General features: G+C 30.0%; 1 protein-coding gene across 3 annotated transcripts in view; it reads right to left on the bottom strand.

Annotated features, from left to right (window-relative positions):
• The window catches only part of nonC (serine/threonine-protein kinase Smg1), a 184001-nt gene that overhangs the window by 24508 nt on the left and 140242 nt on the right, over window positions 1-19251 (bottom strand). For 2 of the 3 annotated variants that reach the window (XM_087158369.1, XM_087158371.1), the window contains 11 exons: window positions 16331-16460; window positions 14365-14461; window positions 14194-14292; window positions 13194-13309; window positions 13040-13111; window positions 11902-12081; window positions 9684-9771; window positions 5654-5808; window positions 5378-5584; window positions 2888-3123; window positions 927-1089 (listed from right to left, as the gene is read on the bottom strand). In XM_087158369.1, the coding sequence (XP_087014495.1) occupies window positions 927-1089; window positions 2888-3123; window positions 5378-5584; window positions 5654-5808; window positions 9684-9771; window positions 11902-12081; window positions 13040-13111; window positions 13194-13309; window positions 14194-14292; window positions 14365-14461; window positions 16331-16460 (1543 nt within the window). The remainder of the gene's footprint in view (window positions 1-926; window positions 1090-2887; window positions 3124-5377; window positions 5585-5653; window positions 5809-9683; window positions 9772-11901; window positions 12082-13039; window positions 13112-13193; window positions 13310-14193; window positions 14293-14364; window positions 14462-16330; window positions 16461-19251) is intronic. The other variant, XM_087158370.1, reaches the window with a different exon arrangement.

Genomic DNA, 19251 nt, shown 5'->3' on the forward strand with positions numbered 1-19251 from the left:
AAGCACTCAGAAAATATTTTTAAGCACGATATGCATTAACAAAAGGCAAAATAATTTTCAAAGACTTTACATGATCATGATAAAATAACTAGTTTCTGACAAAACACCATTTTCTTGACTATATTAGCCACCATAAAAAATTGAAGATTTTTCGGTTCAATTTCAGTGGGTAGAAAATGAAGACTGAAATTGAGAATATTTTGCAAAATGCAGCAGAATTGCACATAAGGGTGCTAAAATATCACCAACTTCTGCTCAGAAGACGAACATGCAGACCTGCAAGTACTTCATCAAACATGTAAAATGATTGACGCTTTCATACGTTATGGACTGACGGTAGGGGAAAATGGATTGTGATTGAATGAATTATGAAAATGTTGAATAGAACAATGTGAAAAGCACGATTTTGCAGCGTACGCGGTGAAAATCGATACGGTGAAGAAGAAAAAATCACAGTTTCGAAAAGGGATAATTAAGCACTTTTTAAAAACACCTAATGAGAAAAGTACCTTTAAGGACTTTTAAAAAATAAAAATCGAAAAGAAGTACCTTTAAGCACTTTTTAAAAACGCTACACACCATGTTAATGTTATGATTTAATGCTATTGATAAAACCTTTAATTGAATGTTTGATAAATTTAAAATTACGCAGTGCTGCTATCTGGCGATGGGATTAGTAAGCTTTTACAAATACTTAGTAGCACTTATAGATTGTTAATGTTACTTTTCAAAAGAGAGATAATAATGTATAATAATATTTAATATAAAAATAAGTTAATGTGCTATATTATTTCCATTATAAAACCTTTTTTCTAAGAGTTTTTGGACCAATACATTTAAAAATATTTCCTATATATCCCTATAAAAATTGCATGAAAATACATTAACCTAAAATTGAAGTCATTTAAGCAAAAAGGGTGTATTACTTTTCGTATTTCAGACATAATGGAAGTCCTGGATGATGGATTTTGAAGAACACCTATGTTGGCTTGCAATATTAAATCTTCATTAAGCCACTGAAAACGAGCAAATTGCAATTGAGCTCTTTGTTGGCTATTTCTACCAATCAACAGATACTGTTCCATTCGCCTGTAAATAATGACATAAATTAAATTTGCCCACAATTTTTTCATCTTTATTTGCCTCCACAGCAATCACAGTTGCCAATCCATAGATTTTACGAAATGATATTTTATATATAGTGAATTTTACTGTTATCAAAATACAAAAACTTTATTACACTAATGGAGCCTACAATATTTTCCATTTATGACTGACATTAAATTAATTTTATGAAACTACCTCATAATTTTAAATAGTAGTCATTACTGAAAATTAAAAGATTTTATAATTTAAAAGCTGAAACTTTTACAGCGAAGAAAATGATGCCTTACACTGATTACTGTAAATAAAACTCACTTCATTATGTATTTGTAATACTTACTTAAATATTCAAGAGAGCAAATTGTGTAAAAATTCTATTTCAATATGCAGCTTTTTTTTCAAAAACTTATTCAATTTTAGGGAATTTTTTAACATGTACTAATGTACCAGGAGAAATTTTATATCAGGAGGCACTGCAAAATCCAGCAAAATGAATAATATGCAGCTATGAATAATAAATACAATTAAATGAATTTTCATTCAAAATTTAAATACTTAGAGCTCCTTAATGATGCCTTATTATTAAGTTGTTGTTGAATGACGTTTTTCAGGGAAGCAGAGAAGATCCTTGTTTAAAAAATAAATGAATATTCAAAAAACTATTAACAAGGCAATGATATTCAATTTTATGCCTATACTTGTTCAAAGGATATGTTTTAGTAGAATTCAAATGACTCACGAAATTTCGCTATATTTATATTCAGACTATGCAGTATATACCTTCCTACATTACATATCTAAATAATTTTTCTCTCAATACACTGTTCTTGCCTTTCTTTATTTCAGTCAGAAAATTTACACTTTTACATTTTGTTTCTTCTAAACATGTAAATAAGATTGAAACACATAAATTATAGCCAGACATGTGAAATATTTTTTTCAACATGTATTTTTTTTTTGTCCATGAGACTCTAAATAGTGAATACTTAGGTGCACAAATGAATTTCCTGTATCATAATTATATCGGGATTATAAATATATATATATAAAAAGCAAATAAGAAAAGCGAAAAAAAGAAAAGAAAAAAGATTGAAACGTTGCACGGATATAGTGCAAATCAAATGCATAAAAAAAATAATGACTCAAATGTGAAATTTAAATTTTGGGTGTCGTAATAATATCGAAATTTTAAAAATCATGAGAATATCATTTGCTGCAAAATAAAATGGAACAGTGGATTTAGGATGGAACTGAGCAAATTAAAAAGTTATTATTCAAATGCACAATTCGAAATTTGCATGTCGTAATATCATATTAGAAATTAAATCTATCTAATTGTAGCACAATAAAAAAGGGGGCATTGATTAAATAATTCTTCTGTTATAAATCCAATTTGCTCAAAAATGGCTACTCATTAAGAAATAAGTTCTTCTTTTTCTTGAAAAAAAAAAGGAGAAAAATACAATTCTTTTTGACCGAATGATCTTTTAAATGGTTGAAAATTACTTTTTATATTATTAATTCTATACTTTTGTGTTTGCTCTAACAAATCTGTGCTTAAAAAAAAAGTTATTGCATGTGAAGAAATACAGAGAGTAAGGATGGAATTAACGTCCTGTTAACAAGATTTTGCATACGTAACAGAATTCATATTTTTGAAATTAAGAAACTTAATTGATTCCCGGAAGTCCGCATATTGAGATTCGCATCAACAATTTATGAAATAATGAATTTGTTTAGCCAAGTGAGACAGCAATAATTAAGAAAAATTAAAATAAGCTACCTGGATAAATCTTCCTTATGCCAAGCTGCATCAAAAGCATTGAGTAAGGAATTCAAAGGTAATATCTGTGAATCCAAGTAATGTTCCGAAACGCATTTATTGTAAACACGATGTACAATATCATCTATCGACAAATCCATTTCTTGTAGTTGAGCATCAGATGTCAAATCTAATCCTAAGCATTTCATTAGAGCACAGAGGACGAATCCCGAAACTTGAGAAGGCAAACCAAGTAGCTGCAAGGAAATTTTACATTACTCATTTAGAAACACCCTTCAGTCAAAATGATTTATTTATTATAGGCAGTAAATCTCCTAGAACTATTTTTCATTTCATTTTTAAAAAGCAAACAAATAAATAGGAGAAAACACCTCATTTCAAATAGAATAGAGATCAAAATGCTGAATTAAGAACAAAAATGAAAACATTTCTGTGTCTTCATCAGAGGCTAAATTGTATAAGGACTTGCAGCATCATTGCATAAAATGCAACTTAAATTTAAACTTGTTTAAGGATCTTCCATTCGCAAATTTTACATTTATGTTAGATTAAGCAGAAATATTTCTGTTCACAGAGACAAATTATAAAGATTCTGCTACCTGGATTATAAATTTAATGCGTTCTGTTGCCAGTGTATCTACTTACACAGACAGGTTTAATTATGTTGAGTATGGTACAATGCAAGAATGCCAGAGGTCGTACGGGACGACAGTCGACCAACGTACGAGGGTGAAAAGATCATTCCGCTGTTTCGTGGTCAAGACTTGTGCTTGGTCTTTCAATTACAGTTAGAGTTTGAAGGATTCTTTGGATTAAATGGCACAAAACTCAAGCAAAGGTCAGGCATGTTCACATTGATGCACTATTAGAAGAGGACTAGAACAGATCTCCTGATTTTAGAGTAGGACATTCATGACTAGAGCTAATTTTAGCTAATTGGACATTCATACTCTAGGACATTCAGGAATCACCAGTGCGTTCTACCGATTTAACCTTGACATCTACAAAGATTGTTAATTTGTTTAATATCCAGAGATATGAAATGGGTTGTTGAAGTATGATATGATGCAAGAGATCTGAATGATCAACTAACACTACCTGCATTCCCCACAAAAGAAACTCACATTTTAACATTAATACATTTTTCAGGTAACATATGGGAAGAAAAAAACATTTTGCAATGAGCCATCCACAGCAAAATGGCCAAAAATCAATAATCTGCAAATCAGAGTTCTGTAATAATGTTCATAAGAGGCGAAATCGGGCAGAAATTACTGAGGGAGGTTATTGCAGAATTGTACATTGATAAAACTGATTTTAATCTAACAACAAACTTGTGTATTGATTGAATGTAGGGTTTAGTGGCACAAGGTCCAAATGAGGACATGCTGCTCCAAACAATATGGTAAAACAGTTCAAACGCCTAAGGGCATGCAAAATGTTAACTGTAGCACAATTATAACTAATAAAACAATACTAAGGGAATAAAACAAGATAAATTGTATGAGTAAAATCAGATAAAAAGTATGAATACAGTATAAAACGCACGAAGTAAGTAAAATGTGCGAAGGTGATAAGATATTTACAAGAGTGTATAAAACAGTAGATGCGTTAAAACTTTTACATGCAGTTAAAAATACCAACGGCACATAAAAATGTTAGGATAGTGAATGTCATTCAACAAATCTTGCGTGCATAAAATAGAACTCCCAAAAAACTTTAAACAATGTTAATTAAAATATGGACACTTTATTAAAATATGATGAATTGTGAGAGGAACGTTACAAGTAATGCATTCTGGAAAAGGCTCTCCAAACAGCAAATGGAGGTGTGTTAACCGGGTGTGACCGATTCGGAGGTGGGTGAACTTTAAGTCAACTCTGCCCAAGCGCAGCACTGGCAAATTGTCTAATTCAGATTTAATGCTATGCAATTTATTAAAAACTTTGAGGTCCCATTGTTGTTGCCATATTGATGTTAAAAATTTTTGAATGTGTAGTTTCACATCGGTGAAAGGTATGGACAACGTTAAGACGGATGTGGCAGATCGTGCAGCTGAGTCAGCTAGCTCATTCCCTGGAATACCAACATGACTCGATACCCAGCAAAATAAAATCTCAAAGCCGCTCATCTGAAGATTTATTAACAAATGAATACATAAAATTGAATGCGTATCACAAACTTTTCTAGTTGGCCTAAAGCGCTCATACTATCAGAGTATAGGCAATACTTGCGAGTAGAGCGGGAGGAAATTAGTCGAAGTGCTATAAGGATAGCAACAGCTTCAGCAGTGAAGACGGAGCAAATATCTGGGATTTAACAGCTAAATGTATCATCAGGGATGATGACACAGGAGTCTACATATCAACAAACTTGAGTAGATAAGCAATTTATTGTGACTACACACAAGAGGAACAAATAATGCAGAGAGAGAGAGAGAGAGAGAGAGAGAGCAATTCTATTGACAATAATCAGTATAACAACCCTTACCATATGACGAACAAAGTTTGCAGTGTAATGTTTTACAGGTTTGACTAGCTGATGATCGGTGACAAGGCGAGCATCTCCCCCGTTACTCAATTGCAGTGAGGAAGCAAAATTGTAACACAAATGAAAAGACTCTTGCATGGCTAAGAGTTTCTGAGCAAAGTAGATATCCTTCAAGACGGGTCGAGCCTCCGGGTGGTGGATGGCTGGCTGCAAAAAGGTTTGTTGTTAAAAAGACAATTCAATATATCATCACATGAATAAGAAAATAATACTTACAGACAGGGCCAAAGATTTTTGAAAAAAAGGAAGTTTTGACCAACCCAGTGGAACATTAAAATTATCCAAGAATGCTAATAAATGATCGAGGTCAGAATCTACTTTAGTGAAAAGACCATTATAACCCATCAACAGCATTTGTCCATGGTTCAGGCCTGTAATCAAAGGGAATGATTTTAGGTTTAATTTCTTACTCTTTCATTTGATACATTTATTTCAAACACATTTAGAAATACTTTAACAAACTTTCTAGACAAAGATTTAAAAACTACCTTTTTTTGTTCCAAGAACAATCTTATAATTAATTTTTAATTGATATGAGATATCAAGGATGAAATTTGTAGGTTGAATACTGGAACTGGCTTAATCAGGGTGGCCACTCAAAACAGATTTCAAATTTCCCTGATTTTTTCAGGTAAAAATTTTAAAATTTCCAGGTTTGTGTTTTTTTCCCTTTTTTCTTATAAAGTGTAGGATGTGTACAAGAAAAGTGTCTGTATTATAAAATATCTTATTCAAAATGTCATTTTTTTAAACATATCTTGAAAAAAAAAATTTTTTTTTACAAGATATTTTATTATTATTCTTCAATGTTCTGGTACAACATTAATTTTTAAAAAATTAAGACATGGAGAAAATAATATGTTTAGCTTGCAGAATATATTGTTTTTATTGAATAATTTTAATTGTTTTTATTGAATTTAATGTGTTACTTTAAGTAGTATTTCCTCAAAGTGTACCTACAAAATGACAAAATCAGAATAACCAATAAAACCTTGGATAAGAATTGTTTAATATATTTTCATTAAGGAAAAGAAAACCGTTTCAGGTGATTATATATCAATAATTTTTAATAATTACAGTGGCTCCCAAAAGTGCTCACTCACTTATAACTTATATATAAATAGAAAATAAAAATTCAATAATTAAAATGAATATTTCACAATGGGTATTTGATAATAAGATGTATGCTATTCTTAGCAAAACTGCACGGAATATTTTAAAAACAAAGCAAAAGTTAATTTTTTTATCAAATAGTAACAAAAATGTTACCCCACGAAAGTCATCGTATATTTAAATGTTTTGGATCTCAGAATTAAAATTATCGTCAATTGCTCTTTTTTATTTAATTATTTTTCATTTAAATTTTTATTTCTTTGTTAGCAATTTAGTATCAAACCTATAATAGCAAAATTATATTTCAATTTTTGCTTGCTAACTCCATAATATTTTATTTTATCATTTAAAAATGACTTGTGGTCATAATAAAATAGACCAAATTTGATTATTTGTCTTCATAAGAGGTAAATCAGTAATGAATATGTAAAATTAGTTTACTGTATTCAATTGAACTGTGCAGTATGTGATAAAATGCTTAAAAGAAGGACTTCATATCAGAGATTAAAATTATAAATTTTGTGGAAAAATTCATAAATTTGCAATTGAGTGTTGTAAAAGTTTCTGTAAAAAATTTTTAAAAAAATATTCCGCACGAATTTCACCTAACAAAAAAAAAAAAAAAACTAGTTGCACATATTTTCAACCTTTAAAAGCTATTGTAGATGTAGATGCTAAAGGAAACTCCACTAAATGTTAATTTAACGAAAAATTAGATTTACTAATAGACTGAGTTTTTTCTTTAAAAGTGTATGATGACTTTTGTGGGATAAAGTTTTTGTCACTTTTTGATGATTAATTCCTTAAAAATAAACTTTTCCTTTGTTTTCAAAATATTTCATATTGTCATTTAACATATTTTAGTTTTGTTAAGATTAGAACACATTTTTTATCATTAAATATACATTCTGAAACATTCATTTTAATTAATGGATAGTCTTATTTCATTGAAAGTCATAAGTGCATCAACACTTTTGTGAATCACTGTAATTACATTTCAATATAAAGCTGTAACTGTGTAGTGTATTTCATCTCACCAGTGCTTTTTATAAAATTCACTGAACATATTTTCCTTAAACCAATATCTCAAATCAAATTTTTAAATAATGGTATTTTGAAATAGCATTTTTATTTTAAGAGATTCAGTATAAAAAAATAAATGTCAGAATTGTAAAACTGTCTAATTTTTAGTTCTATACTCTATAGAAGAAAAAAAAAATAGATAAAATTCCTTAAAATTTAAAGTTTTTTGATTTTTTTTCTTATTTGAAATTAAAACATTTAAAGAATTCCAATCCAAACACACAGTTTTTTAGTTTAGCATAGTTAAGTGTTTTTGTTCGAACAACAGGAATCTCGTACAGTGCAGAACTAAAACCCTAAGTTTCGTTTTCCTTCTCCTGACTAAACACATATGAATAAAAAAATAAATTATTTTATGTATATACATCATTTAATATGTTTCCTATACATTCCTTAGTCATTGTCAGCTTTTTTATGTAAAAAGATGAATAGTTTTGAAATAGCATCTCTGGAATGCAAGCAACATCTACGAACTTTCAATATTGTGATAACTATACAATTCGAATTTTGAAACAAAAAACTAATATTTACCAACAAAACCGTAAAATTTGATATTAATATATAGTTAGTTCTAAAAAAAAACTTTTTTCAAAATAAAAATATACTATAAAAGGTTAAAATGAAATAGAAAAAAATTAGCATTAATGCAAGAATTGTAACAATTTGTCAACAAACATTGCTGTTAGTAATGGGGGGAAATGCGTGATTGGTTGGTTTGCTGAGAAAAAATAACTTACAGATTTCTTTGAATGGGAGTTCAAAAGCTTTCAGAAAAAGAGTGCAATATAAAATCTATTATTATTAAATTATAACCAACTAATTTTTTGAGAATTTAATAAAGATAAAAATACAAAAACATTTTGACTCATTTTGTCAAAATAGAAAAAAATTACCACTCTCAATTGCGAACAAACTTAAATCATTGTGTGAACAAACCCATGGACAGAATTTAAAAACCAAATCCTAACCCCGTCTTCCACATCCACCATCATCTTTGCCTTTCCTAAATTGCACAGTCTGCATAGAGATCAAAGGTTTCTACATTTGCTTAGCAACCATGGGAGAATTTTATGTTGTATTCTAGTATAATGGAGCAAATTTTGATGAAAGCAAAGTAAGTTGATGATATTTTAACTGTTTGGAGATACATTTCCGTCTAAAAAATGTGGGTATAATGGATGAAACAATTTAAATTAAGAAAATTAGCAAATAATTTAAATTAGTAAAATTTAAAAAAATATATAAGAAAAAATTTCCAGCTTTTCTTTAAAATTTTCAGGTTTTTATCCATATTTCCCTGATTTTTTCAGGTTTTTTCCAGTATAAAAAAAATTCCCTGACAATTCCAGGTGGGTGGCCACTCTGTTAATATTTTACCATTCTCTTTCTTTAGTTGAGAGCACAAATTGGAAGACTCATTAGACCATCAGATTCTTTCAACAACTTTTAAATAATTAATTTTAAAAATTATACTTTTCATCCCACTTGGCTGAACACTTAAATGACAATGGTTTTGGATGAATGCGTTGTTTGGAAAGACTTTTCTTATCAATACTATACTGAATTCTCCATTTTGATCCCTTTTTCTTAAGGTTTGAAATAAAGTGTAGACAATCCATTCAAAAAATGGATCATTTTCCTGACGTTTTAGATCACATATATCTAAAATTTCTTTTTATAAGAACTTTGATAATAATTCCTTCACATGACGATGAACAGTGTCATTCAACGTATTTAATTTCTCACAAGTCATTTATTCACGAGTTAATGCCTTCAATTTACTTTTGTAAATTTAATCTGTGCATCTTCATTAAACCTTTGCCAGATTGAAAATTTCCAAACCAGTTTTGGCGTACTGTCAATACACTTCGAATAATCCCCCCCCCCCTGCTTGAACAGCATAAGAGAAGTTCATTATAAAGTCCTCTGTTTGGAAAAAAAAAATTACTTTCTGAACAACTCAATATCTAAAACCAATTTTGCCTTTCTTTCCCCCTCCCCTACAAATTTCATCTTTGACACTGAATGATAATACACTGAATTAAATTACCAGTTATTTGAGGTTCAGTCCTTTGCATTAATGACTCAAACTCATTTCTTAGTTTTTTTACAGTATCAGCAACTCTATTTTCCGGAATCTGGAGAAAATAAATGAACATTAGAAAGGCATTCTATTTCTGCAATATACTTCATGTTTAATCCAAATGTGCAGTTAAAGACATAATATTTCCAATCCAATTCATACAATTCCGAAAAACATTAAATTCTACAAAATACTTTTAGACTTAAATGAAAAAAAAAAATCAAACCTTTTTCTATGAATCAGACAATTTTACACATGGTATGCTTTATTTTTCAAAAATTATAACAGTTATGTTGAAAATTCTACTTAGTGTTATGTTAAAAAATTAAATATGACACTGATAAATATCAATACCTAATCATCAATGCTTTCCTATAATTATGGATCAAGTACATTAAAAATCACTTAAAACAATGCATACTTTGTCTTTTCTCCCAATCATAAATTTTATAAGATTTGTATCAACTATAAAGCGGTTTAACATTTCTACAATTATAATATTTAATTTAAGCGAAAGGAAAATATATATATATATATATATATTTATATATTAAAGGAATATATATATATATATATATTTATATATTAAAGGAATATATATATATATATATATATATATATATATATATATATATATATATATATATATATACAGATACTGGAACCATGGTTTTATGTTGTCCATTTCGTAAATTCTGCTGCTCCCTACATCCCTTTCTGCTGGTCCGTGAAAATTAGCTACACCGATAATGTTACTTCATTACTCTTTTAAAGAAAATTACGCTTTATCCATTTTTCTAATGATCACTGTGATCAGCAAAATGCTTCTAAAGAAAAACAAAATGCATTACAAATGGGTTTCTAAAGCAACAGGAATGACAGAAGAACTTTTAAAGAATATTAATACCTTCACTTGTCAATTTCTGATTCCTATAATAGTTAAGAAATAGATGATGACGAGTAAAAAATATCGGAGGATATTCAAATATTGGAGGAAATGTGCAAGTATTGAGATGGATAGTGTTGAAATCATATCTAGAAACAAGTAGGATTACACATTTTTTTCCAATAGTTCATGTTTTAATTGTCAATCTTTGAAAAACATACTAATATTATTTACCCCGATTTTACCTTTTCCCGCAGCGTGCATTTTTTTAAGGCTAGTCCGATAGAAATTGGAGTGTATTGGAAGTTACAATAAATTAAAACCTATTATTTGGCATGTTGTTATTTTCACATTCCGTCATCGTTTACTACATATAAGATATATTTTCATACTATAGAAATAATTCATGTGGCAAAACAACGTTTGCCGGGTCAGCTAGTATGTATATATATATTCCAAAACCTTGAAAAATTCTAAATGAATTGATAATAATTTTTAATTTCAGTTTAATTTTTTACACTATTTTAGCAAATAACTCTGTTTTTTCAAAAAAGTTATAAGCCAAAAGAAAAAAGTTAGATTTTTTTAATTCATTACTTTTTCATAACTCAAATTTTTATTTTCTTTTTCATATTTTTTTTATTTTATTAATAGTCTACAAACTCCAAGATAAAACACATTGCGTATACCACAATTGTTGGTTGGTTGGTGTCGTGTCATAGACAGAAAATAATTTTAAATGTGATCAAAGGTCCTATACACAACAGCTGCAATTTGAAGGCAATTTTCTTCATATAAGTCCGTCCACGGATTGTCACTTATTTGCTGCAATTGAGCCAGTATAGCAGGACAGTTGAAAAAATGTATGGGGGTTAGTTCTATGTCTGGGCAATTTTTGCAGAGGCAGTAAGTCCTTGTTCCATCATCACGAATCTTCACCTCCCTAAAGTTTTGGTTCACAATTCGCAATTGTTTGTTACTATAAATAACCTTCAATAGTGAGTAAAAACTTTTATTCAAACCAAATTGATCTTTCTCTTCTGTTTTATTTTGAACAGAGGTAAAGTACAGAGAAATAAAAAATATCAGAGAGAATTTAAAATTAATATTAAGAGTAACAGCTTTGCGAGGAGATTGACGGCAAACAGCATGATTTGGTGCGACACAATAAGGAATTATATAAAAAAATTTAATCCTGGGATTATAGATGGCATAAAAGATTATCTGTTACAGATAACAAATAATGATAAAAGGGTTCACATGTTTATAATACCAAGATTTCTTAAATGAAGAATTTACCTGAGTTTTTACCATAAAATTTGAAATGTTGGCTTCCAAGTCATCTACCAATTTGTCTAATGGAATGCCACATCGAGCTATTATTCTATCTAGTTTGGCTACCATTTCAATGACAGATGGCTCAAGAGCTGTTTGAATGGCTTCAGGAAGAATTATGTTTTGGAACTGTAATATAAGATCCTAAAGACAATACACACAACTAATTATTCATCCAACAAAAAATAATTTAAACAGTGAAAATCAGAGTTGGAATGGTTTACGGCAGACTGGATTAATCCACGGTTTAAACTGTCCTGTCATAAACCCCATGGTTCAAAACCTTTTGGTTCAAATTGTCACAAGTTATTTGACAATTTTTAAAAAAATAATGTTAAAAAATAAAAGGTTCATTTTTGAATAAGTAACAAAATGAAGACAAGTTTTTGTTTTATTAAAAAAGTTTATCATTATTTTTTAATATTGCATTATTAATCCTTACACAAAAACACAATTTATCAGTATGAAAAGCATATTTAAAGGATAAGGTATTCACTTTTGTTATTCAGTGAATTGTGCAGCTTTAAAAGTTATTCATCTTTTCCTATTATATTATGTTATTTTCCTTTAATAATTTAAAGTAAATTGCATAAAAAGTATCAAATATTTATTAATATATGTAATTATTATGTGTACAATGATTACTCATATAGGACTTACACCTTTGACCAACATTAGAGGTTTCGGACGCTTTCAGGCAGTTTAGGTCAATTTTAGTCAGTTTAGGACAGTAAAACTCCCATGTCCTGTCCAAAACCAGTTTAGAATATCCAAAACCATAACCCTGGCTGCAGTTCTAAATTGAACCAAAGAAAGAGGAAGCATGGCCAACAAAGGGTACTTGAGATGGATTACAAAAACACTTTTCATTGAGGGTGCAGCATATAAACAATCACAACTTTTTTAATGGCCATATACTTTTGTTAATGAATAAGAATAATATCATGAACTTAAGTCAGAGTGGGCAGTTAAAGTCTAAAATAAGACATATTAGATAACACTCTAAATAAAATCCTTTACACATTAAAAAGTGTCTTTTTTTGTAAAACCGTGATAGATTTTACAAACTTGTTGAGCTATCTTTCAGCAAGAGTAAGCTTACCTCTAAAGCAGCAAACACACCATTGACAGCTTTCATCCCTTGAATGGCAGCTTTCATTTCAGCATTTTCAGGCTAATGGAAAATAGTGTGAATTAAAGAGATCTTTTTTTAATAGAATAATATTTCAGGAAAGTAAAGATGCCTGTATGCCTACCACACTATCTTGCAAGAGTTGAACAAATTCATTTAAACTTCCACAGGTAGTAGATAACTCATCTAGAAACCAGTCTCCATTCCAAGATGCCAAATCAACAAGTCTGTCTCCAGCTCCTGTTAATATTAAATTTACTTCTTACATACAAATTAACACTCATGTTAGAAACTATTTTAGACTAAAATATTATTCAACAGTTGATCTGTATTAAGCAGTGGCGTAGTTTTAATGCATGTTCGAGAGGGTTAGCGGTTACCTCCTTCTAATATGAATATTCTAAACGTTTAAATAGGCTGGTATAGCCTGGTTGGTAGGAAGCTTGATTCATGTTTGTGAGAACGGGAGTTCGAATCCAACAGGCCGAAGAAGCGGCAAACAGTGACTGTTGCTCGTTAAATCTGTCGGCTCACAAAGTCCTCCACGTTCCCACAACAAATCGAAACCTCTGGGGGTACTGAATTGGAGATCGATCGTTCTCTGGTTCAGGTCATAATTACGATCCTTGGATGAATGAATGAGTCTGCCCTATAAACGGTTGTAATGTATGAGTGTGGGAAAAGTCTAATTCTTAGCCATAGATGGCACCACTGGAAAACAAGAACAATTGCACCCCCTCTGCCTGAATGGCCGACAACAATAAACGCTTAAATTACAAAAAATGAATGATGGTGCAATAATCTTCATTTAATGTTCATCTACTTGATGGTGCAATAATGTTTATTTACTAATTCTTGATTACAAGGAAACATATAAAATTTTAAGTATCATAAAAACATTATTTACGAGCAATACATGTCTGATTATATCATCCTTTGTGAAGCTAAATTTTTAAATATGTCGCAACTAACATCATACGATCCAGAAATAAATGGAAATTCAAGAGAATCATTTTCCTTAAAGGTTTTTGTTCAGTCATAATAAATAACAAGATTAATGGTATGAGCAAATAAAACACTGCAAACAGGAAGTCACATAAATTGAGGTGAAAAAGAAGAATTACCACTAGCAGCACTTTCCATCATCATTAAATGAGAACTCTTAGAACAAAATGTTTTGCAGAAAACACAGAGAAATGCCAGATGAGAAGATTCATCACACTCTGCAAAAGGAAATAAAAATGAATGAATAAATAAATATAGGATCATCGTGTTTAATAAGAAGTAAAACCAACCTCCAAGGTAATGCATTATAGCACATTTAGTTTCTTTACAAAAAGTAGTAAGAGTATTTTTGTCTTCAACTCCTTCCAAGCGCATTCTCTCAAGAATCTAAACAAGATAGAAAATTATTTCTGTCATTTGTATAACAGAGGTACCAACTTTCCAAACCAGCATCAGAAGTACAATATAGAAATATATGCAGTGTTAGTTAGGTTAGCAATGTTGTTAGAAATATAGAAATGTTAGCATTTTCAAGAATGCTAAAAAAAGATTGGTAGAAAAAAATCTAACTGTTTATCAAATGAACCAAATTGAAGAATAATTTTCAAATGTATTGATTTGCCTTCAAAATACCTCTCTCAGTAAGGTGAAATGTTCTATTACAAACTGACGCCCGATGGCTGAGTGGTAGCGCTTCGCTCTCCCGTGCCACAGGTCCTGGGTTCGATCCTCGGGCCGGGCAAGGTTGACTCAGCATTTCAATCCCTTCAGTGGGTTGATAAATGAGTAGCAAGCTTGCTAGGGAACTATACACTGGGGGTTCCGCGTTTGGCTGACCACCTAACCGAACATCTGCTCCTGCACCCCAGTCTAAGAAAACTGAGATGGGCAGTGTAGGCCTTGGCCCTCTATGGGCTGTCGCGCCACTTAGTTTAGTTTCTATAACAAATTAATATTTTATTATGTCAATATTCATTCTCCAATAAAGCCTAGATTGACATTCATTCCGAGTTTAGATATGCCTTTTTGAGTGACAACTTAAGCTATCAAGATTGACCATAGCTTGCTTACGCTAGCCGTGCGTAATGGGACTAGCGTTGACAATAACTTTTTTAAAAAGCAACTTTTTAAGTCCAGATATAAAAAAAGTATGCAGTAAAACGTCAAAATTTTTGTTACAAAAAATTCATTTTAAGAGTTAAAAAATTATACTTAATGATGGTTTTTTGACAAAAAAAATGTTCGCATTAGTCTACTTGTATAAAATGTCACTCATTGCAAATAAATTCTTTTTTGTAGCAAAAAGGTTTAGCTGTTCTACCTGATGGAAACAAATTTCATTAAAAATAATCAAATTTAAATTAAAATTGATAAAATTTCAATTGTATTCCTTTAAAATTAATATAATTTAAACAATAGTCTTGGGAAAATAACTTTTGTTATCTTAAAAACCTAACGAGATAGTGAAAAACGTGCAGTTTTTAGATTTGAAAGAAACACTAGAAAAGGTAAACACTGTGGTAATCTTTATTCACTTTATATAACAAAAAGCCTAATGCTCCATTTAAGCAAAGTTTATTAAACATTTTTAATTAGACAGCAACATTAGACAGGAAAAGAACTTTAGCAATCTAAAAAATATCAATCATGTCACAGTTGCAATTAGAGTACTCTCTATAGGGTTATTCTGACAGACACATATGTTACACTAACTGTAGTTTATTTATCAGTGTAATTTGGTTATACTAATAACCAAAAAAATTCTGAAAACAAACAGAAAAATAAAATTCAGAAGAGCATCCATTTCAATTGTATGAAGCATCATGTATTTATGCTTGCTACAATCAAAAACAAAATTAACAAGATTTACTTATTTTAAATTGTTCTATAATTACATTTTTTGAGTCATTTTAAAAACAATCTAAATGCAGAAATGATGGTCAGTATTACCACAAATTTTTAGAGACATTATGACTTGACTTTAAACATTAATAATTCTATGTAAGTAGATTAGCAATAATACATAAACTTTTGTTTTAAACCAGCCAATCCTGTTTTGTGTTTGTTTTTAATTCGTATATAAATTTGTGAATTTTTTTTTTTAATGAGGATAATGAACTTACAAAATAGTGTTTTAGAGATCTTTAAATAGATAGACCTTGCACAAATTTTTTTTTAGTAAAATATAGTTTACTCTTCAGAAATAATTCTATTGAATATCTGGCAGAGAATTGATAGTAATACAAATAAACTAACCGATAAAACTTTTGAGTTGGATTCGTTAATGAGTGTCTGAAATTGCATATTCAATGAAATGGCAATCTGGAGTCCATCAGATGTTTCACTATCATATAATTGTCGGAATTCAGCCATCACTTCAAGACATCTAAACAATAAAAGATAGATTCAATGATTGTTAAAATGTGAATTAATCTTTTGAAACAATTATCAAATAATTTTACTGAAAAATTTGAATTAAAATAGGGTATACCATCTGCAGTAAAGTCGGGGAATAGAGCCCCTCCAAGCTAAAGATAATTTAAAAACTACCCCCCACAATAATATACAAACTATGAAAGAAACTATTATGACATTAAAAATTTCAAAAGAAAAAACCAAAATGCTAAGAGATATATGAATTAGGAATATTTCACTTGAAAAAACATTTTTAGAACAAGAACATACATAAAAATCGAAGTGACATAAATACCTTTCATAGTATTCGTATACAGGACAAAATAATGAGAACACAATTGTGATATCTCGAAACACAATCCCAAATGCATTACAATTATAAATATAAATTTAAAATACTCGTATTTTTTGAAAACCAAGCGATTAAGAGCCTAAATATAATAAAAATAAGTTATCAAAATACAATAAATTGATGAAAAGAATCTAACTACGTAACAAAATTGTACCATACAAAACAATTGCATCCTGGCCCTTTATCGTAATTTGATGTGAAATACCTGAATATTATTAAACAAACTAATTAAACAGCTAAAAATCCTTACAATAATTCAATAAAAAATGAATAATAAATAAATGAAAAAAATCTTGTTTTGAGCAAAATCATGCAATGCAAAACAATCACCAATGCATCTCATTTCTTTATAATAATTTTAAAATTCTAAAATTTTAACCTATCAAATGATAAACAGCTAAAAATGTTCAAAATAATTTTTAAAAGATAGATATTAAAAATAAACAAATAATAATCTCGATTTTGTGAAAAGTGAAAGCATAAAATAATTGTGAATGCATTATTTCCTTTAAAATTAATTTACACATCAAATCACTAAGGAGTAAAAATAAACGTTAAATACAAAATAAATAAAGCAATTCACGCACTCCTCTTTTATCTGCATGCAACACGCCACGTTGCCCCATTTTACTTGAACATATCTAAATTTCAAAATGGTCTATTTCCCTGTTATAGATGCGAGTAAACATAATGAAGTTGACCGTCAATTCTCCCCACCCATGCTTTTTTGAGAATGACTTCTTTCTTTTCGTTCATATTTTTTTCCTTCACACCTGTAGCAAAAGAAAAGGGGGGCGTGTGAATCGCACTACCACCGATCTTAATCAAGTGACGAAAGAGTAGGATCGAAAAGTAAAATATTATTCGTAGGGTGATTTCGAGCAGGGAATTTGCCTATGGTGAAAGGGAGAGCGTCAGTTCTGCTATTGTTACATTCTTGTTTACTATTTTTTAGCAGCATTGTTAGTTCTTTAATTTATTATTGATTACTGCCCCGTTAGAAACATCATACATACCTACATTTAATGTTTCAAATCTTTGCCACGGCCTACCTTTGCAAAATTATGGTACTTAAGGAATCATTTAGTTGTACAAATATTAAATAGAAAATCATAAATACACAAATATGATGAACACTATAAATGGAAGTTTACCTTAAATAATTTTTTATTCGAATCAACTACCAAAGATGATCCCCCCCTACGCTATTGTCCGATGGTGGCACAAATCATTTTAAGAGGTAATTTGTCCCATTAAGCAATAAAGAAGCTCTCATGGAGTTCAAATTTCTGTGCTGCTTAGCATAACTTTAGACTCTAAAATACCCCAAACACAAGTCTAAAGTTTAGATCTAGATCAAATGGTGGGCAAGGCATGGATGTTCTTTCATTCTCTGTACTATCTGTCTTTATTGTGGGAGCAATTTTGGCCCAGCTCATAGGGTGCCCCTGAAAGGAGGGCCAACAAATCTGCCCTTCAGATGCCTGTATGACTAAAGGTCATTCCCAGCTGCACATTAGAAGAAAAAAAACACCATTATTGACACTGCAGCTCAAACCATTACAGATTTCCTGTTCTAAAAGCCTTGCACAGTTCTTACACTTTCAGGTATCTCATCAAAGGTTGCTGAGAATACATTGTTTTTTAGCGTTATAACTTTGTTTAGTGCAAAATATTTTCTCTTCAGAAAAGATTATTCTGTCAACACTTTTGTTACCATGCCAGTTCAGCAAATTCTTACATCTTTGCAACCTTTTTAATTTTTGTGCAGTTGTCATACCTTGAACTTTTCTTTTGCGATAAGGGTGAAAACTCAGTTCTTCATTTAATATAACTTGCATAGTTCTTCGATTCACGTTCTCTTTTGCAGTCATTTTATTAGCAGATCGTTGTGGATTTCCTTAAATATTTTCACAAATTCTTATACTGTGCTTTTTTTTGTACGAACTGAGTGTGGAGGACTAGACCTGGGTCGATCTTTACCGCTCTGCGTATCCAATAATCAATTCATAGCTCTCTATATAAATGTTCTATTAAACCCAAGAGATTTAATTGCTTAAAGATTCCACCTGCAGAAAACCTGCGATCGAAAAGATGTTTAACCATCAATCTTTTCGATTCCATTTCTAAATTCATTCTAAGTGTTTTTCTTTAAGCAAAAATCGTCTGCACTTACAGAAGACAAAATATTGTTCTGTCCATTTATTGATTTTTTGACAATTATGTCTATCATGCAAATGCAGTTTCAAAAATACAATTTTCAGATTGTTAACTAAACTTTCGCAACTAATTCAACTAAATTTTCGCAAATTACGATAGCTCAAATAAGCCAATCAGAAGCCTATATTTTTGTAAACAAATCACGTTCTGCGATATGTAAAAATACAGGCTTTTCAATGGCCAAATGCAT

This window comes from Parasteatoda tepidariorum, chromosome 2 (genome assembly GCF_982258835.1).
Source record: "Parasteatoda tepidariorum strain Cologne lab strain chromosome 2, Ptep-v5.0, whole genome shotgun sequence".
Lineage (NCBI taxonomy): Eukaryota > Metazoa > Arthropoda > Arachnida > Araneae > Theridiidae > Parasteatoda > Parasteatoda tepidariorum.